This window comes from Asterias amurensis, chromosome 6 (assembly GCF_032118995.1).
Source record: "Asterias amurensis chromosome 6, ASM3211899v1".
Taxonomy (NCBI): Eukaryota; Metazoa; Echinodermata; class Asteroidea; order Forcipulatida; family Asteriidae; genus Asterias; species Asterias amurensis.
Window position 1 is genome coordinate 16,726,381 of NC_092653.1, and position 27,552 is coordinate 16,753,932.

The 27,552-nt window shown below is 37.4% G+C and overlaps 1 protein-coding gene and 1 long non-coding RNA gene across 2 annotated transcripts; both read right to left on the reverse strand.

Moving 5' to 3' along the window:
- Positions 1 to 17,579: 17,579 nt before the first annotated feature.
- On the reverse strand, positions 17,580 to 19,638 carry LOC139938864 (uncharacterized). The gene has a single exon (XM_071934507.1). The coding sequence runs from the start codon at positions 19,616 to 19,618 to the stop codon at positions 18,068 to 18,070; it is 1,551 nt and encodes a 516-aa protein (XP_071790608.1). The 5' UTR covers positions 19,619 to 19,638; the 3' UTR covers positions 17,580 to 18,067.
- A 4,735-nt stretch (positions 19,639 to 24,373) lies between these two features.
- On the reverse strand, positions 24,374 to 27,334 carry LOC139939170 (uncharacterized). The gene is made up of 3 exons (XR_011786271.1): positions 27,154 to 27,334; positions 26,314 to 26,400; positions 24,374 to 24,804 (listed from the first exon to the last, which is right to left on the reverse strand). It is a non-coding gene; the product is annotated as an uncharacterized lncRNA (long non-coding RNA).
- Between the last annotated feature and the right edge of the window lie 218 nt (positions 27,335 to 27,552).

Sequence of the window (27,552 nt, forward strand, 5' to 3'; positions counted from 1 at the left end):
TTTCAGGCAAAATTTGCATAGTACACACAAGGCCTCGGAGACTTTTTCAGGTAATGTCTAAGAAAACAAGACTTGCACACTTGTACAAGAAAAATGTGTACTAAAAAAAGGGAAAAGTTTGCCTTAAAAAGCAAATTTGGCCTTACAAACTTACAAACTGCCTTGTGTACTTTGCAAATTTTGCTTGAAAAAGTGTACATGGCAAATATTGCCAAAAAAACTGACAAGGCTATAAGCAAATTTGGCTTAAAGCCTAGTGTACTTGGCAAATTTTGCCTGAAAAGTGTACAAGGCTATAGCCTTGTGTACTAAGCAAATTTGGCAAATTTTGCCTGAAAAGGCCTTGTGTACATGGCAAATACTGCCTGAAAAGTGTACAACACTATATAGCCTTGTGTACATGCAAAATTTTACTTGAAAAGTGTACAAGGGATAGCCTTGTGTACTAAACATATTTGGCAAATTCTGCCTTTAAAAACTGTACAAGGCTTGTAGCCTTGTGTATTTGGCAAATTTTGCCTGAAAAGGTGTACAAGGCCGGCTATAGCCTTGTGTACTAAACAAATTTGTCAATTTTGCCTTAAAAAAGTGTACAAGGCTATATATAGCCTTGTATACATGGCAAATTTTGCCTAAAAAGTGTACAAGGCAAATTTGGCAAATTTTTCCCAAAAAGTGTACAAGGCCTTGTGTACTAAACAAATTTGGCAAATTTGTCCTAAAAAGTGTACAAGGCTATAGCCTTGTGTACTTGGCAAATTTTGCCTGAAAAGGTGTACAAGGCAAATTTGGCAAATCTTGACTGAAAAGGTGTACAAGGCTATAGCTTTGTGTACTTGGCAAATTTTGCCTGAAAAGGTGTACAAGGCTATAGCCTTGTGTATTTGGCAAATTTTGCCTAAAAAGTGTACAAGGCAAATTTGGCAAATTTTGACTGAAAAGGTGTACAAGAAAATAGCTTTGTGTACTTGGCGAATTTTGCCTTAAAAACTAAACAAATTTGGCAAATTTGTCCTAAAAAGTGTACAAAAAAGTGTACAAGGCCTATAGCCTTGTGTACTAAGCATATTTGGCAAATTTTGCCTTAAAAAGCGACAAGGCTATAGCCTTGTGTACTTGGCAAATTTTGCCTCAAAAGATAACAAGTCCTTGTGTACTTGGCAAGTTTTGGCAAATTTTGCCTGAAAAGGTGTACTAGGCTATAGCCTTGTGTACTAAGCAAGTTTGGGAAATGTTGCCTGAAAAAGTGTACAAGGCTATAGCCTAGATTTTTCAAGCGAAATTTGACAAGTTCACAAGGCCTTGTAGCCCTTTTCAAGCAAAATTTGACAAGTTCACAAGGCTATAGCCTCGGAAGAATTTTCAAGCAAAATTTGACAAGTTCACAAGGCCTTGTAGAATTTTTCAAGCGAAATTTGACAAGTTCACAAGGCTATATAATATAGCCTTGTAGATTTTTCAAGCGAAATTTGACAAGTTCACAAGGCTATAGCCTTGTAAGATTTTTCAAGCGAAATTTGACAAGTTTACAAGGCTATAGCCTTGTAGATTTTTTCTAGAAAATTTGACATGTTCACAATGCCTTGTACGATTTTTCAAGCGAAATTTGACAAGTTCACAAGGCTATAGCCTTGTAAGATTTTTCAAGCGAAATTTGACAAATTCACAAGGCTAGATTTTTCAAGCGAAATTTGATAAGTTCACAAGGCTATAGCCTTGTAAGATTTTTCAAGCGAAATTTGACAAGTTTACAAGGCTATAGCCTTGTAGATTTTTTCTAGAAAATTTGACATGTTCACAATGCCTTGTACGATTTTTCAAGCGAAATTTGACAAGTTCACAAGGCTATAGTTCACAAGGCTAGATTTTTCAAGCGAAATTTGACAAGTTCACAAGGCTAGATTTTTCAAGCGAAATTTGATAAGTTCACAAGGCTATAGCCTTGTAAGATTTTTCAAGCGAATTTTGACAAGTTTACAAGGCTATAGCCTTGTAGATTTTTTCTAGAAAATTTGACATGTTCACAATTCCTTGTACGATTTTTTAAGCGAAATTTGACAAGTTCACAAGGCTATAGTTCACAAGGCTAGATTTTTCAAGCGAAATTTGACAAGTTCACAAGGCTATAGCCTTGTAAGATTTTTCAAGCGAAATTTGACAAATTCACAAGGCTAGATTTTTCAAGCGAAATTTGATAAGTTCACAAGGCTATAGCCTTGTAAGATTTTCCAAGCGAATTTTGACAAGTTCACAAGGCTATAGCCTTGTAAGATTTTTCAAGCGAAATTTGACAAGTTTACAAGGCTATAGCCTTGTAGATTTTTTCTAGAAAATTTGACATGTTCACAATGCCTTGTACGATTTTTCAAGCGAAATTTGACAAGTTCACAAGGCTATAGCCTTGTAAGATTTTTCAAGCGAAATTTGACAAATTCACAAGGCTAGATTTTTCAAGCGAAATTTGATAAGTTCACAAGGCTATAGCCTTGTAAGATTTTTCAAGCGAAATTTGACAAGTTTACAAGGCTATAGCCTTGTAGATTTTTTCTAGAAAATTTGACATGTTCACAATGCCTTGTACGATTTTTCAAGCGAAATTTGACAAGTTCACAAGGCTATAGTTCACAAGGCTAGATTTTTCAAGCGAAATTTGACAAGTTCACAAGGCTAGATTTTTCAAGCGAAATTTGATAAGTTCACAAGGCTATAGCCTTGTAAGATTTTTCAAGCGAATTTTGACAAGTTTACAAGGCTATAGCCTTGTAGATTTTTTCTAGAAAATTTGACATGTTCACAATTCCTTGTACGATTTTTTAAGCGAAATTTGACAAGTTCACAAGGCTATAGTTCACAAGGCTAGATTTTTCAAGCGAAATTTGACAAGTTCACAAGGCTATAGCCTTGTAAGATTTTTCAAGCGAAATTTGACAAATTCACAAGGCTAGATTTTTCAAGCGAAATTTGATAAGTTCACAAGGCTATAGCCTTGTAAGATTTTCCAAGCGAATTTTGACAAGTTCACAAGGCTATAGCCTTGTAAGATTTTTCAAGCGAAATTTGACAAGTTTACAAGGCTATAGCCTTGTAGATTTTTTCTAGAAAATTTGACATGTTCACAATGCCTTGTACGATTTTTCAAGCGAAATTTGACAAGTTCACAAGGCTATAGTTCACAAGGCTAGATTTTTCAAGCGAAATTTGACAAGTTCACAAGGCTAGATTTTTCAAGCGAAATTTGATAAGTTCACAAGGCTATAGCCTTGTAAGATTTTTCAAGCGAATTTTGACAAGTTCACAAGGCTATAGCCTTGTAAGATTTTTCAAGCGAAATTTGACAAGTTTACAATTCCTTGTACGATTTTTCAAGCGAAATTTGACAAGTTCACAAGGCTATAGTTCACAAGGCTAGATTTTTCAAGCGAAATTTGACAAGTTCACAAGGCTATAGCCTTGTAAGAATTTTCAAGCGAAATTTGACAAATTCACAAGGCTAGATTATTCAAGCGAAATTTGTTAAGTTCACAAGGCTATAGCCTTGTAAGATTTTTTAAGCGAAATTTGACAAGTTCACAAGGCTATGGCATTGTAAGATTTTTCAAGCGAAATTTGACAAGTTCACAAGGCTATAGCCTTGTAAGATTTTTCAAGCGAAATTTGACAAGTTCACAAGGCTATAGCCTTGTAAGATTTTTCAAGCGAAATTTGACAAGTTTACAAGGCTATAGCCTTGTAGATTTTTTCTAGAAAATTTGACATGTTCACAATGCCTTGTACGATTTTTCAAGCGAAATTTGACAAGTTCACAAGGCTATAGTTCACAAGGCTAGATTTTTCAAGCGAAATTTGACAAGTTCACAAGGCTAGATTTTTCAAGCGAAATTTGATAAGTTCACAAGGCTATAGCCTTGTAAGATTTTTCAAGCGAAATTTGACAAGTTCACAAGGCTATAGCCTTGTAAGATTTTTCAAGCGAAATTTGACAAGTTTACAATTCCTTGTACGATTTTTCAAGCGAAATTTGACAAGTTCACAAGGCTATAGTTCACAAGGCTAGATTTTTCAAGCGAAATTTGACAAGTTCACAAGGCTATAGCCTTGTAAGAATTTTCAAGCGAAATTTGACAAATTCACAAGGCTATAGCCTTGTAAGATTTTTCAAGCGAAATTTGACAAGTTTACAAGGCTAGATTTTTCAAGCGAAATTTGACAAGTTCACAAGGCTATAGCCTTGTAGATTTTTCAAGCGAAATTTGACAAGTTCACAAGGCAATAGCCTTGTAAGAATTTTCAAGCAAAATTTGACAAGTTCACAAGGCTATAGCCTTGTAAGATTTTTCAAGCGAAATTTGACAAGTTTACAAGGCTATAGCCTTGTAGATTTTTTTCTAGAAAATTTGACATGTTCACAATGCCTTGTACGATTTTTCAAGCGAAATTTGACAAGTTCACAAGGCTATAGTTCACAAGGCTACATTTTTCAAGCGAAATTTGACAAGTTCACAAGGCCTTGTAGCCCTTTTCAAGCAAAATTTGACAAGTTCACAAGGCTATAGCCTTCGGAAGATTTTTCAAGCGAAATTTGACAAGTTCACAAGGCTATAGCCTTGTAGATTTTTCAAGCGAAATTTGACAAGTTCACAAGGCAATAGCCTTGTAAGATTTTTCAAGCAAAATTTGACAAGTTCACAAGGCTATAGCCTTGTAGATTTTTCAAGCGAAATTTGACAAGTTCACAATGCCTTGTACGATTTTTCAAGCGAAATTTGACAAGTTCACAAGGCTATAGTTCACAAGGCTAGATTTTTCAAGCGAAATTTGACAAGTTCACAAGGCTATAGCCTTGTAAGATTTTTCAAGCGAAATTTGACAAGTTCACAAGGCTAGATTTTTCAAGCGAAATTTGATAAGTTCACAAGGCTATAGCCTTGTAAGATTTTTCAAGCGAAATTTGACAAGTTCACAAGGCAATAGCCTTGAAAGATTTTTCAAGCAAAATTTGACAAGTTCACAAGGCTATAGCCTTGTAAGATTTTTCAAGCGAAATTTGACAAGTTCACAAGGCTATAGCCTTGTAAGATTTTTCAAGCGAAATTTGACAAGTTTACAAGGCTATAGCCTTGTAGATTTTTTCTAGAAAATTTGACATGTTCACAATGCCTTGTACGATTTTTCAAGCGAAATTTGACAAGTTCACAAGGCTATAGTTCACAAGGCTAGATTTTTCAAGCGAAATTTGACAAGTTCACAAGGCCTTGTAAGATTTTTCAAGCGAAATTTGACAAATTCACAAGGCTAGATTTTTCAAGCGAAATTTGATAAGTTCACAAGGCTATAGCCTTGTAAGATTTTTCAAGCGAAATTTGACAAGTTCACAAGCAAAATTTGACAAGTTCACAAGGCTATAGCCTTGTAGATTTTTTCTAGAAAATTTGACATGTTCACAATGCCTTGTACGATTTTTCAAGCGAAATTTGACAAGTTCACAGGGCGATTTGTCAAGCGAAATTTGACAAGTTTTCAAGGCACGACTTTTCAAGCAAAATTTGACAAGTTCACAAGGCTATAGCCTTGCCACTTTCTCAAGCAAAATTTGACAAGTTCACAAGCCTTGTGTACTAAACAAATTTTTCCTAAAAAGTGTACAAGGCCTTGTGTACTTGGCAAATTTTGCCTAAAAAGTGTACAAGGCTATAGCCTTGTGTACTATACAAATTTGGCAAATCTTGCATTAAAAAAAGTGTACAAGGCCATAGCCTTGTGTACATGGCAAGTTTTGCCTAAAAAGTGTACAAGGCTGTGACCTTTTTAAGCAAAATTTGACAAGTTCACAAGGCTATAGGTTTTTTCAAGCATAATTTGACCAGCTGTAGGCCTCAATAAAGTAGTTGTAATATAAACATTCACCCTGAAACCCACTTCCCCAAGACCAGTGGTCTTGACCCACACGCCTACTGCTGGTGATATATAACCGAAATTAAGAGCAGAGATCAGTCCTCCTTTTTAATCGTTTTCTCAAGATTATTTTGGCAGTTTTTGTTTATTACCCAAAACACAGTTTCCGCGAAACAAACAAAACAACCTCCAATTCCGTCTATATTGGCGTGTTTAATTTTGTGTTGTATTATCAATATGACTGTTTAGGTATTTATTATTCGTTATATCTATAACTGGCGCCGCAGCTAGTCCAAGAACGTAATGGATGGGAGCTACGAGACCCGGGTTCAATTCCCGTGTGTGGGTTCTTTTTCTTTTTCGCTTGGACGCAGTGAGTGAATTATTTAAGTAGTATAAAAATCATCTCCAAACACCAGCGGGCACTGTGGCGACACGGTGTACTGGATAGTTCCGTTGTGCGTGCAATCCAGAGCTGGGACACCGGTTCGAATCCCACCCGTACCAAGAGGGACATGACTTTTACTGCTTGCACCAGTAATGGATTGGGGTCCGTCATGTCTATCCCCAAATTAGGTGTGGATGATTTACCGTGTGGGAGAGTAAAGGAGGGACCGGGAAGGCAAATCCCTGAAGGGTTCTAATGGGTGATCACCACGCTGGTTTCGGCCAGACTTTGAGTCCCCTGAAAGCCTGGTCGTCACTCTGACTAACTCTTTGCACAAATTTATTTTAACTTTATTTAACTTTAACAAAAAATACCAACATATGATATCCAATTTGAGCCACTAACTGAAAACAAACTTTGACAAGTAGGCCTACACCGAAGGCTTTGTAGACTTGTTCAAGCAAAATTTGACAAGTTCGCAGGGCTTTTAGGGGACTATAGCCTTACAAGGTGGTTTTTTTCAAGCAAAATTTTACAAGTTCACAAGGCTATAATAGCCTTGTAGACTTTTTTCAAGCGAAATTTGACAAGTTCACAAGGCTAGATTTTTCAAGCGAAATTTGACAAGTTCACAAGGCTATAGCCTTGTAAGATTTTCCAAGCGAATTTTGACAAGTTCACAAGGCTATAGCCTTGTAAGATTTTTCAAGCGAAATTTGACAAGTTCACAAGGCTATAGTTCACAAGGCTAGATTTTTCAAGCGAAATTTGACAAGTTCACAAGGCTAGATTTTTCAAGCGAAATTTGATAAGTTCACAAGGCTATAGCCTTGTAAGATTTTTCAAGCGAATTTTGACAAGTTCACAAGGCTATAGCCTTGTAAGATTTTTCAAGCGAAATTTGACAAGTTTACAATTCCTTGTACGATTTTTCAAGCGAAATTTGACAAGTTCACAAGGCTATAGTTCACAAGGCTAGATTTTTCAAGCGAAATTTGACAAGTTCACAAGGCTATAGCCTTGTAAGAATTTTCAAGCGAAATTTGACAAATTCACAAGGCTAGATTATTCAAGCGAAATTTGTTAAGTTCACAAGGCTATAGCCTTGTAAGATTTTTTAAGCGAAATTTGACAAGTTCACAAGGCTATGGCATTGTAAGATTTTTCAAGCGAAATTTGACAAGTTCACAAGGCTATAGCCTTGTAAGATTTTTCAAGCGAAATTTGACAAGTTCACAAGGCTATAGCCTTGTAAGATTTTTCAAGCGAAATTTGACAAGTTTACAAGGCTATAGCCTTTTGACAAGTTCACAAGGCTATAGTTCACAAGGCTAGATTTTTCAAGCGAAATTTGACAAGTTCACAAGGCTAGATTTTTCAAGCGAAATTTGATAAGTTCACAAGGCTATAGCCTTGTAAGATTTTTCAAGCGAAATTTGACAAGTTCACAAGGCTATAGCCTTGTAAGATTTTTCAAGCGAAATTTGACAAGTTTACAATTCCTTGTACGATTTTTCAAGCGAAATTTGACAAGTTCACAAGGCTATAGTTCACAAGGCTAGATTTTTCAAGCGAAATTTGACAAGTTCACAAGGCTATAGCCTTGTAAGAATTTTCAAGCGAAATTTGACAAATTCACAAGGCTATAGCCTTGTAAGATTTTTCAAGCGAAATTTGACAAGTTCACAAGGCTATAGCCTTGTAAGATTTTTCAAGCGAAATTTGACAAGTTTACAAGGCTATAGCCTTGTAGATTTTTTCTAGAAAATTTGACATGTTCACAATGCCTTGTACGATTTTTCAAGCGAAATTTGACAAGTTCACAAGGCTATAGTTCACAAGGCTAGATTTTTCAAGCGAAATTTGACAAGTTCACAAGGCTAGATTTTTCAAGCGAAATTTGATAAGTTCACAAGGCTATAGCCTTGTAAGATTTTTCAAGCGAAATTTGACAAGTTTACAATTCCTTGTACGATTTTTCAAGCGAAATTTGACAAGTTCACAAGGCTATAGTTCACAAGGCTAGATTTTTCAAGCGAAATTTGACAAGTTCACAAGGCCTTGTAAGATTTTTCAAGCGAAATTTGACAAATTCACAAGGCTAGATTTTTCAAGCGAAATTTGACAAGTTCACAAGCAAAATTTGACAAGTTCACAAGGCTATAGCCTTGTAGATTTTTTCTAGAAAATTTGACATGTTCACAATGCCTTGTACGATTTTTCAAGCGAAATTTGACAAGTTCACAAGGCGATTTGTCAAGCGAAATTTGACAAGTTTTCAAGGCACGACTTTTCAAGCAAAATTTGACAAGTTCACAAGGCTATAGCCTTGCCACTTTCTCAAGCAAAATTTGACAAGTTCACAAGCCTTGTGTACTAAACAAATTTTTCCTAAAAAGTGTACAAGGCCTTGTGTACTTGGCAAATTTTGCCTAAAAAGTGTACAAGGCTATAGCCTTGTGTACTATACAAATTTGGCAAATCTTGCATTAAAAAAAGTGTACAAGGCCATAGCCTTGTGTACATGGCAAGTTTTGCCTAAAAAGTGTACAAGGCTGTGACCTTTTTAAGCAAAATTTGACAAGTTCACAAGGCTATAGGTTTTTTCAAGCATAATTTGACCAGCTGTAGGCCTCAATAAAGTAGTTGTAATATAAACATTCACCCTGAAACCCACTTCCCCAAGACCAGTGGTCTTGACCCACACGCCTACTGCTGGTGATATATAACCGAAATTAAGAGCAGAGATCAGTCCTCCTTTTTAATCGTTTTCTCAAGATTATTTTGGCAGTTTTTGTTTATTACCCAAAACACAGTTTCCGCGAAACACACAAAACAACCTCCAATTCCGTCTATATTGGCGTGTTTAATTTTGTGTTGTATTATCAATATGACTGTTTAGGTATTTATTATTCGTTATATCTATAACTGGCGCCGCAGCTAGTCCAAGAACGTAATGGATGGGAGCTACGAGACCCGGGTTCAATTCCCGTGTGTGGGTTCTTTTTCTTTTTCGCTTGGACGCAGTGAGTGAATTATTTAAGTAGTATAAAAATCATCTCCAAACACCAGCGGGCACTGTGGCGACACGGTGTACTGGATAGTTCCGTTGTGCGTGCAATCCAGAGCTGGGACACCGGTTCGAATCCCACCCGTACCAAGAGGGACATGACTTTTACTGCTTGCACCAGTAATGGATTGGGGTCCGTCATGTCTATCCCCAAATTAGGTGTGGATGATTTACCGTGTGGGAGAGTAAAGGAGGGACCGGGAAGGCAAATCCCTGAAGGGTTCTAATGGGTGATCACCACGCTGGTTTCGGCCAGACTTTGAGTCCCCTGAAAGCCTGGTCGTCACTCTGACTAACTCTTTGCACAAATTTATTTTAACTTTATTTAACTTTAACAAAAAATACCAACATATGATATCCAATTTGAGCCACTAACTGAAAACAAACTTTGACAAGTAGGCCTACACCGAAGGCTTTGTAGACTTGTTCAAGCAAAATTTGACAAGTTCGCAGGGCTTTTAGGGGACTATAGCCTTACAAGGTGGTTTTTTTCAAGCAAAATTTTACAAGTTCACAAGGCTATAATAGCCTTGTAGACTTTTTTCAAGCGAAATTTGACAAGTTCACAAGGCTAGATTTTTCAAGCGAAATTTGACAAGTTCACAAGGCTATAGCCTTGTAAGATTTTCCAAGCGAATTTTGACAAGTTCACAAGGCTATAGCCTTGTAAGATTTTTCAAGCGAAATTTGACAAGTTTACAAGGCTATAGCCTTGTAGATTTTTTCTAGAAAATTTGACATGTTCACAATGCCTTGTACGATTTTTCAAGCGAAATTTGACAAGTTCACAAGGCTATAGTTCACAAGGCTAGATTTTTCAAGCGAAATTTGACAAGTTCACAAGGCTAGATTTTTCAAGCGAAATTTGATAAGTTCACAAGGCTATAGCCTTGTAAGATTTTTCAAGCGAATTTTGACAAGTTCACAAGGCTATAGCCTTGTAAGATTTTTCAAGCGAAATTTGACAAGTTTACAATTCCTTGTACGATTTTTCAAGCGAAATTTGACAAGTTCACAAGGCTATAGTTCACAAGGCTAGATTTTTCAAGCGAAATTTGACAAGTTCACAAGGCTATAGCCTTGTAAGAATTTTCAAGCGAAATTTGACAAATTCACAAAGCTAGATTATTCAAGCGAAATTTGTTAAGTTCACAAGGCTATAGCCTTGTAAGATTTTTTAAGCGAAATTTGACAAGTTCACAAGGCTATAGTTCACAAGGCTAGATTTTTCAAGCGAAATTTGACAAGTTCACAAGGCTATAGCCTTGTAAGAATTTTCAAGCGAAATTTGACAAATTCACAAGGCTATAGCCTTGTAAGATTTTTCAAGCGAAATTTGACAAGTTCACAAGGCTATAGCCTTGTAAGATTTTTCAAGCGAAATTTGACAAGTTTACAAGGCTATAGCCTTGTAGATTTTTTCTAGAAAATTTGACATGTTCACAATGCCTTGTACGATTTTTCAAGCGAAATTTGACAAGTTCACAAGGCTATAGTTCACAAGGCTAGATTTTTCAAGCGAAATTTGACAAGTTCACAAGGCTAGATTTTTCAAGCGAAATTTGATAAGTTCACAAGGCAATAGCCTTGTAAGATTTTTCAAGCGAAATTTGACAAGTTCACAAGGCTATAGCCTTGTAAGATTTTTCAAGCGAAATTTGACAAGTTTACAATTCCTTGTACGATTTTTCAAGCGAAATTTGACAAGTTCACAAGGCTATAGTTCACAAGGCTAGATTTTTCAAGCGAAATTTGACAAGTTCACAAGGCTATAGCCTTGTAAGAATTTTCAAGCGAAATTTGACAAATTCACAAGGCTAGATTATTCAAGCGAAATTTGATAAGTTCACAAGGCTATAGCCTTGTAAGATTTTTCAAGCGAAATTTGACAAGTTTTCAAGGCTATAGCCTTGCACGATTTTTCAAGCAAAATTTGACAAGTTCACAAGGCTATAGCCTTGACACTTTCTCAAGCAAAATTTGACAAGTTCAAAAGGCTATAGCCTAGCACGATTTTTCAAGCGAAATTTGACAAGTTCACAAGGCTATGGCATTGTAAGATTTATTAAGCGAAATTTGACAAGTTTTCAAGGCTATAGCCTTGCACGATTTTTCAAGCAAAATTTGACAAGTTCACAAGGCTATAGCCTTGACACTTTCTCAAGCAAAATTTGACAAGTTCAAAAGGCTATAGCCTAGCACGATTTTTCAAGCGAAATTTGACAAGTTCACAAGGCTATAGCCTTGTGTACTAAACAAATTTTTCCTAAAAAGTGTACAAGGCCTTGTGTACTTGGCAAATTTTGCCTAAAAAGTGTACAAGCCTACTGCCTTGTAGACCTTTTCAAGCAAAATTTGACAAGTTCACAAGGCTATAGGTTTTTTCAAGCAAAATTTGAGTAGCTGTAGGCCTCAATAAAGTAGTTGTAATATAAACATTCACCCTGAAACCCACTTCCCCAAGACCAGTGATCTTGACCCACACGCCTACTGCTGGTGATATATAACCGAAATGAAGATTAGAGATCAGTCCTCCTTTTTAATCGTTTTCTCAAGATTATTTTGGCAGTTTTTCTGGTGTACTAGGCTATAGCCTTGTGTACTAAGCAAGTTTGGGAAATGTTGCCTGAAAAAGTGTACAAGGCTATATAGCCTAGATTTTTCAAGCGAAATTTGACAAGTTCACAAGGCCTTGTAGCCCTTTTCAAGCAAAATTTGACAAGTTCACAAGGCTATATATAGCCTTCGGAAGATTTTTCAAGCGAAATTTGACAAGTTCACAAGGCTATAGCCTTGTAGATTTTTCAAGCGAAATTTGACAAGTTCACAAGGCAATAGCCTTGTAAGAATTTTCAAGCAAAATTTGACAAGTTCACAAGGCTATAGCCTTGTAAGATTTTTCAAGCGAAATTTGACAAGTTCACAAGGCTATAGTTCACAAGGCTAGATTTTTCAAGCGAAATTTGACAAGTTCACAAGGCCTTGTAGCCCTTTTCAAGCAAAATTTGACAAGTTCACAAGGCTATAGCCTTCGGAAGATTTTTCAAGCGAAATTTGACAAGTTCACAAGGCTATAGCCTTGTAGATTTTTCAAGCGAAATTTGACAAGTTCACAAGGCAATAGCCTTGTAAGATTTTTCAAGCAAAATTTGACAAGTTCACAAGGCTATAGCCTTGTAGATTTTTCAAGCGAAATTTGACAAGTTCACAATGCCTTGTACGATTTTTCAAGCGAAATTTGACAAGTTCACAAGGCTATAGCCTTGTAAGATTTTTCAAGCGAAATTTGACAAGTTCACAAGGCTAGATTTTTCAAGCGAAATTTGATAAGTTCACAAGGCTATAGCCTTGTAAGATTTTTCAAGCGAAATTTGACAAGTTCACAAGGCAATAGCCTTGTAAGATTTTTCAAGCAAAATTTGACAAGTTCACAAGGCTATAGCCTTGTGAACTTGTCAAATTTTGCTTGAAAAATCTTACAAGGCTATTGCCTTGTGAACTTGTCAAATTTCAAGGCAATAGCCTTGTAAGATTTTTCAAGCGAAATTTGACAAGTTCACAAGGCTATAGCCTTGTAAGATTTTTCAAGCGAAATTTGACAAGTTTACAAGGCTATAGTTCACAAGGCTAGATTTTTCAAGCGAAATTTGACAAGTTCACAAGGCCTTGTAAGATTTTTCAAGCGAAATTTGACAAATTCACAAGGCTAGATTTTTCAAGCGAAATTTGATAAGTTCACAAGGCTATAGTTCACAAGGCTAGATTTTTCAAGCGAAATTTGACAAGTTCACAAGGCCTTGTAAGATTTTTCAAGCGAAATTTGACAAATTCACAAGGCTAGATTTTTCAAGCGAAATTTGATAAGTTCACAAGGCTATAGCCTTGTAAGATTTTTCAAGCGAAATTTGACAAGTTCACAAGCAAAATTTGACAAGTTCACAAGGCTATAGCCTTGTAGATTTTTTCTAGAAAATTTGACATGTTCACAATGCCTTGTACGATTTTTCAAGCGAAATTTGACAAGTTCACAAGGCGATTTGTCAAGCGAAATTTGACAAGTTTTCAAGGCACGACTTTTCAAGCAAAATTTGACAAGTTCACAAGGCTATAGCCTTGCCACTTTCTCAAGCAAAATTTGACAAGTTCACAAGCCTTGTGTACTAAACAAATTTTTCCTAAAAAGTGTACAAGGCCTTGTGTACTTGGCAAATTTTGCCTAAAAAGTGTACAAGGCTATAGCCTTGTGTACTATACAAATTTGGCAAATCTTGCATTAAAAAAAGTGTACAAGGCCATAGCCTTGTGTACATGGCAAGTTTTGCCTAAAAAGTGTACAAGGCTGTGACCTTTTTAAGCAAAATTTGACAAGTTCACAAGGCTATAGGTTTTTTCAAGCATAATTTGACCAGCTGTAGGCCTCAATAAAGTAGTTGTAATATAAACATTCACCCTGAAACCCACTTCCCCAAGACCAGTGGTCTTGACCCACACGCCTACTGCTGGTGATATATAACCGAAATTAAGAGCAGAGATCAGTCCTCCTTTTTAATCGTTTTCTCAAGATTATTTTGGCAGTTTTTGTTTATTACCCAAAACACAGTTTCCGCGAAACACACAAAACAACCTCCAATTCCGTCTATATTGGCGTGTTTAATTTTGTGTTGTATTATCAATATGACTGTTTAGGTATTTATTATTCGTTATATCTATAACTGGCGCCGCAGCTAGTCCAAGAACGTAATGGATGGGAGCTACGAGACCCGGGTTCAATTCCCGTGTGTGGGTTCTTTTTCTTTTTCGCTTGGACGCAGTGAGTGAATTATTTAAGTAGTATAAAAATCATCTCCAAACACCAGCGGGCACTGTGGCGACACGGTGTACTGGATAGTTCCGTTGTGCGTGCAATCCAGAGCTGGGACACCGGTTCGAATCCCACCCGTACCAAGAGGGACATGACTTTTACTGCTTGCACCAGTAATGGATTGGGGTCCGTCATGTCTATCCCCAAATTAGGTGTGGATGATTTACCGTGTGGGAGAGTAAAGGAGGGACCGGGAAGGCAAATCCCTGAAGGGTTCTAATGGGTGATCACCACGCTGGTTTCGGCCAGACTTTGAGTCCCCTGAAAGCCTGGTCGTCACTCTGACTAACTCTTTGCACAAATTTACTTTAACTTTATTTAACTTTAACAAAACATACCAACATATTATATCCAATTTGAGCCACTAACTGAAAAACAAAATTTGACAAGTAGGCCTACACCGAAGGCTTTGTAGACTTGTTCCAGCAAAATTTGACAAGTTCACAAGGCTTTTAGGGGACTATAGCCTTATAAGGTGGTTTTTTCAGGCAAAATTTAACAAATTCACAAGGCTATAGTTCACAAGGCTAGATTTTTTCAAGCGAAATTTGACAAGTTCACAAGGCCATAGCCATGTAAGATTTTCAAGCAAAATTTGACAAGTGCACAAGGCTATAGCCTTGTAGACTTTTTCAAGCAAAATTTTACAAGTTCACAAGGCTTGTAAGATTTTTCATGCAAAAATTTGTTAAGTTCACAAGGCTATATAGCCTTGTTAGATTTTCCAAGCAAAATTGTTCAAGCAAAATTTGACAAGTTCACAAGCCTTGTAAGATTTTTCAAGCGAAATTTGTTAAGTTCATAAGGCTATAAGCCTTGTAAGATTTTTCAAGCGAAATTTCTTAAGTTCACATGGCTATAGCCCTGTAAGATTTTTCAAGCAAAATTTGACAAGTTCACAAGCCTTGTAAAATCTTTCAAGCAAAATTTGACAAGTTCACAAGCCTTGTAAGATTTTTCAAGCGAAATTTGTTAAGTTCACAAGGCTATAGCCTTGTAAGATTTTTCAAGCAAAGTTTGACAAGTTCGCAAGGCTATAGCCTTGTAGACCTTTTCAAGCAAAATTTGACGAGTTCACGAGGCTATAGCCTTGGAAGATTTTTCAAGCAAAATTTGACAAGTTCACAAGGTTATAGCCTTGCAGGCCTTTTCAAGCAAAACTTGACAAGTTCACAAGGCTATATAGCCTTGTAAGGTTTTTCAAGCAAAATTTGAAAAGTTCACAAGGCTATAGCCTTGTAAGATTTTTGAAGCATAATTTGAATCACAAGGCTATAGCCTAGTAGACCTTTTCAAGCACAATTTGACAAGTTCAGAAGGCTATATAGCCTTGTAAGATTTTCAAGCAAAATTTGACAAGTTCGCAAGGCTATAGCCTTGTAAGATTTTTGAAGCAAAATTTGACAAGTTCACAAGGCTATAGCCTTGTAAGATTTTTCAAGCGAAATTTGACAAGTTCAATAGAATTTTTCAAGTAAAACTTAACAAGTATACAAATTTGGCAAAACTTGCCTTAAAAAAGTGTACAAGGCTATAGCCTTGTGTACATGGCAAATATTGCCTGAACAGGTGTACAAGGCCTTGTGAAGGTGTATATGGCAAATTTTTGCTAAAAAGTTCACAAGGTTATAGCCTTGTTAGACTTGACTCAAGTCCCAATCCCGTGCCATCCCCAGGACACTACTGTTTTGTGTTGCTCTTCATTCCAAAACCTGTTCCGCATGCGGGACAGGGACTTGACGATGTCGCAGTCGCCTGGTATGTAAATATATTCACTTATGAATATGTAACATAGTTACGTGTTACGTTTTGACCAATCAAACGCACCCAAAAAGAAGACTAGTTCATTTGTCACTTGTGGGTTAAGTACTTAGTTGATGATTGAAATACATTTTTGAATAACCAATTAATTATAAAAAAGAAAGCACTAAATGTTCATTTGAATTTAAGTAATACGTTGTAACATACATTGGGGTCGGATTTGTTTGCAAAATTTGAATTTTGGGAAGTGCAATAAAACGACTTTTGACACCGACACCCCCTTGCCTGCTAATGAGTTTACCCGCCCCACGTGCGTGCCGCGTATAGACGCGTGCATTACAACGTCTTCTACTGTGTGTGATGTCACAGAGTATAATGAATATTTTACGGGCAGGGCAGCGCTTCCACGCTCCCATTGGTTTTGTACATCTCCCCATTTGGGGAGATTTTGCTATAACAACGTGCAGAGTAAGAAACGACTTCGTCAAGTCCCATTCTCGGGACCACATTTTGACGGTGAGCGCGCTACGGGTTGTTTCACACGAGAATGGGACTTGAATCAAGTCTATAGCCTTGTGTACTTGGCAAGTTTTGCCTTAAAAAGTGTACAAGGCTTGTGTACTAAACAAATTTGGCAATTTTGCCTTAAAAAAGTGTACAAGGCTATAGCCTTGTCTACTTGGCAAATTGTGCCTCAAAAGTGTACAAAGCTATAGCCTTGTTTACTAAACAAATTTGGCAATTTTGCCTTAAAAAAGTGTACAAGGCTTTAGATACACCTTGTGTACTTGGCAAATTTGCTTGAAAAGGTTACTAAGCAAATTTGGTAAATTTTGCCTGAAAAGTGTACCAGGCTATATAGCCTTGTGTACTAAACAAATTTGGCAAATTTTGCCTAAAAAAGTGACAAGGCTATAGCCTTGTGTCCATGGCAAATATTGCCTGAAAAGGTGTACACTTACTTGACAAATTTTGCCTGAAAAGTGTACAAGGCTATATGTAAGCCTTGTGCACTAAGCAAATAGGCATGTTTTTCCCTTAAAAGTGTTCAAGGCTATAGTCTTGTGTACAAAGCAAATTTGTTAAATTTTGCCTGAAAAATGGTACAACGCTTTGTTTAGCCTTGTGTACATGGCAAATATTGCCTGAAAAGGTGTACAAGGCTATAGCCTTGTTTACTAAGCAAATTTGGCCTCAAAAAGTGTTCATTTCAGGCAATATTTGCTAAGTGCACAAGACTATATATAGCCTTATACACTTTTCAGGCTGGAGGTGGTTGTTCGGATAGCTTTTGTGCGGGTTAGCTCAAGGACGACATATCATATTTGACTATCGCTCAAATATATTTATTTTAATTTATTATTTTTAATACTTATAATAATACTAATACTAACAAAAGAATATACCTACTGATATAATATTTACAATACAAACATTAGTGTTTCATTCTGTTAATATTAACAACATAATTATGTTATGTAAAGAAAGCAATAACCTATCTTTAGTTATAAATTTATAAACACCTCAGACAGTTTCGCTATTCCTCGTGCGTCACGTGAGGGTGTTTAAACGGTTGATAATGACCAGCTGGAGGTGGTTGTGTTTGGGATAGCATTGGTGTGGGTTAGCCTGCAACTTCGTTAGGAGGGGTGATTGATCGCTCGCACACTTTTAGCCCATTGTTTCGAGGATGTATACTATGCGCGCGACCTCATATCCGAAAACTGTCACATAAATATGCAACACACATACATGTAAAGAGCTAATAGGATGTCGGAAGCAGACTGCTGTTTATAAAACCTTTCAGGGTCATGGCCATGTGATAAAGGCCCCATGCCTTCGACTCGGTGAAGGGTCTTTATCGCATGGCCATGACCCTGCAAGGTTTTAAATCGCAGTTAAAGAACATAACGCTACCCTTTTAATACCTTATTTATCAGCTGTAGCCACCACCTTAAACAAGAAAAACATCACTATTTCTATCAAATTACTATTGACTTTGCAAGAGTAGATAATGGGCTATTCTACAAAACATGCAGCTCCTGTCTCGATGGTTTATGTATCTATATGTAAAATGGCATCATAATTTTCCAAACTAAGGACCAGACACACTTTCATACGACACCTCTCTGTCTACCTTGTCCTCTCTGTTGCCTCCACTAGGATCCTCATAGGGCTGAACCTGGTGTTCACTTGGAATCTCATAGTCTTCGTCCAGAGCTTCGTTCACACGACCTCTCTCCGAGTCAGCGGTGTCACCTTTACGGAAGCCAACTTTCAGATCGGAGGTTGTAGTTGCAGATGTGGAGTTTGCTGCTCGGCTGCGTTGTTTCTTGCGATATCGACGCAGAAATATGATACCAGCAATTACAGCAACTGTTATTATAATGGTGATGAACATTGTGGGGAGAATGGAAGAAGCAAGTGAGTCTGGCCGTACTGTAAGGTTGACCACAGCTCTCGCTTCACCCAAGAAGTTCTGGGCAAGACATGTGTACATACCGCGGTCATCATCCTCAACTTGTGTGATATGCAGAATTTTTCCTTGCAGAATGGCGAATCTTCCTTGCCAGTCATGAGTTATCTCTGTGTTGTTTGGTGAGAGCCATGTAATGGTCGGAGCAGGAATGCCAGTAGCTGTACATGTAAGAGAAACAGATTTGCCAGTCGGGGCTGTCAGCTGATTGTCCACTATCGCCATCGGTTGTTGACATAGGAAGTCATGACTGTCCAAGTCTGTTATCAGTGACCCAGAGTTTTGACTCGGTTCTGCACATCGAGGCTCAACGTACGGTGGATTGTTACGCAGCCAGTCTCGCAGACCCTTGAGCCTACAGTCGCACTGCAGTGGGTTGCCTTCTAGCTCGAGTTTGGATAATTCTTTATTCCTCCCAGATAAAGATTCACCGGGCACGACTTGGATCAGGTTAAAGCTCATATCCAGTATTTGCAAGTTATCACAGAAGCCCAAGATAGTCAATGCGTCTTGGATAAGATTGTGAGCCAGTGAGAGATCCTGTAGGCTTGTAAGATTAAGAGCACAGTCCTGCAGGTCAACAAGTTGAAGCTCATTTCGGGATAAGTCCAAGGTAAGAATTTGAGGCATCAACATCTGTGAGTTGACACTAGTGAGATGATTCCCTGCGAGGTACAGACGCTTCAACGACAATAGACCCACGAAGTAATCAGAATGTAACATGGTGAGTCGGTTGTTGGTGATGGACAGCTCTTCTAAGTTAGACTGGTTGAAAAACACTCCTAACAAAGATGTCAGGGAATTGTTGTCGAGATACAGTGACTGTAGCATGGAGAGTTGACTCAGTGCAGTGGGTGAGATGAACAAGAGACGATTATTGGCTACATGCAGTGCAGTCAGATCGACAAATCCTGACAGGGTTGTCGAGGACAGGTTTGCCAGCAAGTTCATGTCGGCATTTAAGAACTTTAGACCTTTGGCCCAACGTGGTTGAATCAAAGCATTGAATGAGTTGTTGCTAATGTCCAGGTAGTGGGAATGGTAATAACGTTCAAATAAGGAGAAATTATTCCAGTTTGACAATCCATTACTGCCTACATTAAATATGCCTACATTCCCGTCAACGTACACTGACTGTAGTTGGTTGTGACTAATTGACATTATATGCATATCAGATGTTAGGAGGTCTTGGCCACACCATGATACACGTACAGTTTCTATTTCATTGTGATCTAAAATAAGATTACCACAATTGCAACATGACTTCCATACATTAGTCAATCGGTTGAACTGCATACTGACGCTGATGGGATCATAACCACATATTAAACCATTAAAATATTTAATGTAGTTATAGTCTACTAAGAGCTCAGTGAGAGACCTCAGCCGACATGGAGGCAATTCAGAAATGTTGTTGTGCATAACAGACAATTTCTTGAGGCTCGGTAGATCATAGGATTGCAGCAGTGACGACACATTGGATATGTTATTGTAGTCGAGGTACAATTCAGCCAGCCTGAAAAATGTGGAGTAAGGCTTGAAATCGTCTGGTGACAGCTCTGATATGTTGTTGTGGCTTAGATCCATGATGATGGCGTATGGGTAGTTGACGGGGATGCAGTCAAGATTGAGTGAGGAGCAGTCAGCCTTTGCAGTGACGGAGTCGAAAACACACTGTGAAGGACTGCAGGTGGATGACTGAGAGATGCAGATACAGGCACCGAGACAACACAGAAACAGTGTCCATTCAGTGGATCCCATTGTTCCCTGAAGGAATATGACAGATCAACAAATACTTCCGTCAACCACAAAGTTGCACTTTGTTTTCATATGCAAACAGTCAAGGACTAAACTTTAGGCAAAACTTTAGGCTTTCAACTGTTATGTGCATTATTCTTAGGTTTGGATAAAACTTCAGTTTATCAACCTTCCTTGATATTTTTAAAATATCTGTTGAATGCTATCCCAGATCAAAATTCCAGTTGAATCTAGTTAACTGGGGTCAACTGGTTCAACTGGATAGTGACCAAACTCCTCCATTTTCCATATTAACCAAAGTTAGGTTTGGACTAGGTTCAACTACTAAGGTTGAAATTATAAACCATTTGGTTTCTGTCCATTTTCTGTATTAAACCAACTGGTTTTAACTGTGTTTAACTAGTTTATCAACTGGTTTTCAACTAGTTCCAAGTTAAACCCAATTTAACTAGGTTCAACTGGAATTTTGACCTGGGATAGGAAGTATTTAATCATATACTCATATGATAACATCTTTACAGAATTTTACATGCAACAAGTCTTGCCCCAAGCTCCCCCACAACATGGAAATGTTAAAAAACTTCACAAATATATTGTTAAATACACCAAGTCCCTTCCATCACATTCAAAATCCCTTTCTGTGTTGTAACATATAGTAGCACTCTCACATTAGTGTAGGCCCTGGACACCTTTTGTAATTAATTGTCAAGGACCATATTAATTCTCACTTGGTGTATCCTCCAATCATTATGCATAAAATGCAAATCAGTGAAAATTTTAACCTAATTATTGGTCATTGTAGTTGCAAGAAAATAATTAAGAATAAACACCATTATTGCACAAATGTGTGTTCTTTTAGTTTCAGTTGCATAATAGAATGCTTCAGCTGAAGTCTGTTACTATTTAAGTGAAAATTTACATCTTTCTCAAAAACTACATGACTTCAATGGGAGCCTTTTTGTCACAATGTGTTATACTACCAACAGCTCTCCATTGCTTGTTACTAAGGTTTGTTTTTAATACCAAGGGTAATTATTTTGAGTAATGTCACTAATTAACAGTGCCCATTGCCATTAATGAGTAATACACCAATTGTACATACCTATAGAGTTATCGTTGCCACCAAGATGAAAATAACGGAGAAAATGTTCCAGAGTTATGGTTACTATTATTTTACAAACTTCCTCTTGTGATCAATGAACCAAAAAGTACTACAAAGTTGTTGTGCAGTTTCTAAGGAGCACGATAAATGCCACGGAAAAACTGCTTAGCCGATCGGCTTTCCGGAATATTCAAGATCAAATAAAGATATTTCTAAGTTGGTTAGACCATTCCGTTGTTCGCAGTCACATGTTAAGAGATTTATTTATGAATGATTGATATATCAAGGTGGTAAATGGAACCATCCTTTGAATTTACCCATTATGTTATACGTTTTTAGCATTTTGTGGCTCCCGTATTTTTTGCCCCACCTTATTTCCAGAGGCCTGCATTTCATGTTAAAAATAGCTTAAAAACTTGCATTGATATTCAAATATAATGAATGTGAACTCCCAATGGTTGAATAACTCGACTGAATGGGTTGTCAACATTAAAGCTCTTTATGATTGGAATGCCTGTGAACACAACACCCAACGACCCAAAGGGGAGCAATGTATTATTTGTTTAAAGGCAGTGGACACTATTTGTAGTTACTCAAAAACAGTATTAGCCTACAACCTTTCTTGGTAATGAGGTATGGGGAGCTGTTGATAGTATAAAACATTGTGAGAAACGGCTCGCTCTGAAGTAATATAGTTTTCGAGAAATAAGTAATTTTCCATGATTTTGATTTCAAGACCTCAAATATCGAAATCAAGCATATGAAAGCACACAACTTCATGTGACTTGCGTGTTTTTTCTTTCATTATTATCTCGCAAATTCGAAAACCAATTGAGCTCAAATTTTCTCAGGTTTGTTAGTTTTTGCATATGTCGAGAAGACTGTTCTTTGACATTTACCAATGGTGTCCAGTGTCTTTAACTTGTGTCCAACCAAAGCTTGTGCTATAATAGTTCCTTGGTAGGATGTTAGTGCCACAGTCGCTTTGTATGCAACGAAGGAGTTCAATCAGGGCCCAATTAAATAGAGCTGCAATCCATAAAAATTTGTAGAGCATGACAATTTTACCTTGATAAAAACAGGATTTCCAACCAAATTTACACGTGATTTTTTAGGTTAAGCAAACAACTACTGAATTCCAGTAACAAGCAATATGCAACAAATATTAAGTTGGTTGGTTATACTGTTTTAATCAAGGAAGAAATGTCATGCTAGAAAATTTTAAGAGCTTTTTTTACAGGATGTAAATTTTTCAGTACATGTTTATACATGTAGTAATTATTTGTCTAGCCAGAAGTAGTTGTTATTTTATCGCTATTTAAAGGGACACGTTGCCTTGGATCGGGCGAGTTGGTCTTTGAAAAGCGTTTGAAACCAATTGTAATGATATGCAAATGGTTAGAAAGATAATTTAAAAGTAGAACATAATGATCCACACAAATGTGCCTCGAAACTGTATGGTTTTCCTTATCCGTCGCAAACTATAACACGGTCTGCCATTTTATGGAGTAGAAATTTAATATGGAGTCTCCAAACGTCATTTCCAACATAATCTTGGTGGCGCCATTTTGGGAGTCAGTGTCAGCATGTATGATAATGTGGAGTGCGCCATTTTATGCGACACTTTGGGTGCGTTCGATGAGCTTCCCTGGGTCAACCCCGTTCGAATAGCTTTGACGTCACTCCATCCAGGGGCTCACCCATAAGATCGGCCCCAGGTGCCCTGCTTGTGGATTGGGTCACTTGGGGCTGGCCCGAGGTGCACGACATCACTGCGAGAGGGCGAGTGATTGATTAGCTCTTGTCAGGAGCTATCCCGAATGAGCACACCGAAGTCGACCCAGGGAAGCTAATCACACCCATTTACACACTCACCAATCTTTACATGTAATTTGAATCCAAAAATGGCAAACCGGTGACTTTGGCCTTTTGTGATATCTAAAGCTGAAGGGGGTCCGTACATTTAACACAAATGTCACACATCATTTTGCATTTACATGATTTAATTCATCAATTTATTTAAACTATAAATTAACTTATTAAAACAAATTCAATTCATGTTATATTTGAAAAACTAAATTCCAAACTGAACATAATTCAACCATGTGGCAATCGTCAAAAATGCTTTGGCCATTTTTAACGCTAGTACCAAATGCATGTTTTAAAAAAGATCCGTCATTGATTTTGTATACACTGGGAGGGTTGAATTTTGAATGTGCTTAGTAGACCTTATGCGCATGACGCCACATTTTCAGTAGGGTGCCCTCGGCTAAAAGAATACATATCATTGGCCAAGTCTATTTGGAGCAGTACCAACAGTGTCATCAGCAATTTAACTCAAAGATGACGTCAGTGCATAAGGTCCATTATAAACATGGCGAGTGCAGTTAACTGGTTAGGATTAATTAGTTAGAATTGGTCAAGTTAATTGGATTAGGATTAATGAGTTAGGATTAGTCAAATTAGTTGGACTGGGATTAATGAGTTAAGGATTAGTCAATTTGTTTTAAAATTTGGATGAATGATGAGTTAGGATTAGTGTTAAGACTATGGTGATGTAACTGTGGTGGAGGGTTTGCATTGCAACGGATTCTACTAAAAAAGCATAAACATGCATTCTGCTTACCAATTTGCTTCCACTGATCTTTGGCTGTACCATCTTTAAAGTCAAGTTGCTTTAAGAATTTTAACTACCCCGAGTCCATCATCAAAATCCAAAGGTAAATTGCGTTTGATTTACTCATAACAAGCAATGCTTGGCATCATAAACCAGGTGTACACATTTCATGCAGCTTTATACTGATGTGAAATATAGAGTTGCAATTAGGCTTTTGGATTTTGATGGAGTCACGGAACTATCTTGAACTACATACCTAAAGTTGTTCACTACTGAATCCGTCAAAATCCAAAGGGTATACTGCAATTGAATGTGATTTTACATAATTAGCCAGCTACGATTGGCATCATAAAACCAGGAGTACACATTCAGTCAACTGATCCCTTTTTAAGGCGGGGGGGGGGGGGGGGGTGGTGAGTTGCAATTATGGCTTTGGGTTTTGATGGAATCAGGGAACTAATTAAACTACATAAAAAAACATTATGAGGTAAACATCAAGTCAGGTTCATACTTCCTGTGAATGCAAACGTGTTCACAGTTCATGTTTCGAAGCAGTTGAACATGGTTCAACTGTTGCAAATTATTCGTTGCGATTTTGTGAAGTCATAATGCGAACTGCAATTGCATTGGCAGGAAATTTAAACAGTGGTTCGAACATCAAAGAGAGCCTGAAGCCAGAGCTGGAGCCGAGATTTCGAAAAGGCCCTTAGATAGTCTTTCCCTCAAGTGTCATCTAACAGTCAGAAGAGGGCGCCATCATGGTTGAGCTCACTCGGATAGTTGACCTTGTGTAGAATCGTGGTTAGAGTTGACACAGTCCTCAGCCTGTCGCACAGTCCAAAAAGCGTTGGTTTGCCTCAACATCAGAAGTGTCTCAAACTGTGGGAGAAAATTATAATGTTTAATCACCAAAGCTATTTTTTATAAACATTGTAAGAGTCTTAATACTAGGGGACAGTACACTTTAAAAGGTGGTGCTTTATTAACCGTTGTCTTTATTGTTTATTTTGCTTGTTGTAAAGATTTTGTGCTGTTGTCATATGTCCATAGTCTTTATTTAAATGTGGCTGTTTTTCTTTTTTTTATAATGCTCTTATTCCATTATTTTTCATAAACATATATACAGTCGACTCCCGTTGCTACGAGCTCGCATGTTACGAGGTTCTGGTTGATACAAGGTTTTTTGCCGGTCCCGAACGGCCCCATGCGTGTTTCAACGCATTAAAATACTGATTATACGAGCACAGTATTAGCGAGAACACGGTTATAACGAGGTAATTTGGGAGACCCATTACGAGCAAAACATTGTTTAAAACCCTTTTATAACGAGAACAATTCAAAACCAACAAAGGAAATACCTGTACAGTTGGTAAAGCCGATGATATTTGTGGCTTTTAAGTGGACGCTACCGCTAGCATCACTAATCCGAAATTGGGAGTCACGAGTCAGCAAGCAAGGTTGTTAATTCCAAACTCCGGACAATGGTGGGATTAGAAGGTTTGCATGGTTCAAACATTGGAGAAATCTTAATACTATTAATACAATTCTAAAGTTTTGATGTGTTTGTAGTTGCTGGGCACCTCTGAAAAACAGTGTTTCACTGAGAGGTTTCCCCAGGGTAAAGAAGAAATAAATAAAATTAAAAAAAAATAGGATCAAGTATAAGGAGAAATGGTCATGAGCGAGAATGGCTACCACCTCCAATCACAAAAGTAATTTGCATGCATGCAGGCACACACAATCTGACATTTTACAGATAGTGATTGTGTGTTTGATTGTTGGGGTGTTTGCTTGGTTTTTTTCTTCTTTTTCTTCTATCAAAACGTGAACTCCACTCTCAATGAAGATTCCACATGTTGGTTGGTTGGTTTGGTTAAACAAAATACAAAAAATGACCACCAACATGACCAACGATGAATGTAATTTTTAAAAATTGGGTGATTTCAATTCAAACCTTCAAAAGTGATGACTTTGGATCTCCTTTATCTCTTCACTAAAACTTGCTGACAAAGGGACAGGTAAAGCCTTTGATCTGGCGAGCTGGTCTATGAAATGTGTTTGAAATCAGTTGAATTATGAAATTAGAAAGATTTATTCAATTATGCTTTGAAATTGCCTGGTTTTCATCTTATTTTGCAAACAAACACAGTCGGCCATTTTGTCACACAAAATGGCTTGCAATGTTAGCTCTTGATGTATATAAGGAAAACCATGCAGTTTTGAAGCTTTATTTGTGTGGATCATTATATTCACTTTTAAAACATCTCTCCAACCATGTATTTCAAAACAACTGGTTTCAATTACTTTTAATAGTCCAAATTTTCCGATCAAAGGCAACGAGTCCCTTAACAGAGGCAATTTTGACAAAAATAATCTTTTAAAAGTTACCATGCGGTGTGTTGTTGACTTTCTGAGGTTTCCTTCACCGATGCATTATGCAACGGCTCCGGCTGTAGTCATCACTGGGCAAGACATCTGAAAGAGGAAAAATAAATAAAAAAGTATACACCTTAAGGAAAAGTTTGCGGGAACACCATGAAATGAATATCTCTCAATGAGTTGGGGTGGTTCTGAAAAGAACCCTCGGTTTCAACTCGCCGCAACTCGTTGAGAGATAAACCTTTACTTGGTGTTACTGCAAACCTGTCCATAACTTATTTCCACCATGCAAAGTTTCAAATCCTACTTAAAGGCAGTGGACACTATTGGTAATTACTTAAAATAATTATTAGCGTAAAAACTTGGTAACAAGTAATGGAGAGCTGTTGATAATACGAAACATTGTGAGAAACGGCTCCCTCTGAAGTATCGTGATTTTCGAGAAAGAAGTATTTTTTCACGAATTTGATTTCAAGACCTCAGAATAAGATTTTGAGATCTCGAAATCAAGCATCTGAAAGCACATAACTTCGAGTGACAAGGGTGTTTTTTCTTTCATTATTATCTCGCAACTTTGATGACCAATTGAGCTCAAATTTTCACAGGTTGGTTATTTTATGCATATGATGAGATACACGAAGTGAGAAGACTGGTCTTTTACAATTACCAATAGTGTCCAGTGGCTTTATTAGTATATACCTGACCACTTATAGTTACTCTGCATTGATAACTGCAATACGAGTTTTGATTGGTTGGTTATCCTGTTTTTCTCAGGGAAGAAATTTCTCGCTAAGCAAATGTTTGTGCTTAGCAGCTTTATGAAATTGGCCCCTTTATGAAAATGGTTACCTTTCACCACACTGCCATCATCTACGTGTTCCAAACTGATCAGCAATGCACAATCACCTTCCACGGCATCCGCATCAGGAAAATGTGTTGATGGACTGTGAAAACAAAAATGAAAGCCTGTGGAGTGGAAACATTCCAGTTGAAAAAAAAATCAATGGGATTAAATGGGATCCCGTATGAATGGGATTAACATTATTCAATGGGATTGGTGTGAAACTTGGACATATTTCGAAATTGGATCCAATGTGATCCACAGAAAATCCCGTTGACCCAAAATGAATCCCATTAAAACAATGGGATCCCATTGAATCCCATCAAGAAAAAATCAAAGGGACTCAAACTGATTCAATGGGAATTTTTCCTGGGTACACAAGGCAACTCTTCCAGGCATCATTTGGC

Bases quoted from the DNA above. Each gene is read 5' to 3' on its own strand.
- LOC139938864 (XM_071934507.1), bottom strand. From the start codon at position 19,618: ATGCATATAATGTCAATTAGTCACAACCAACTACAGTCAGTGTACGTT.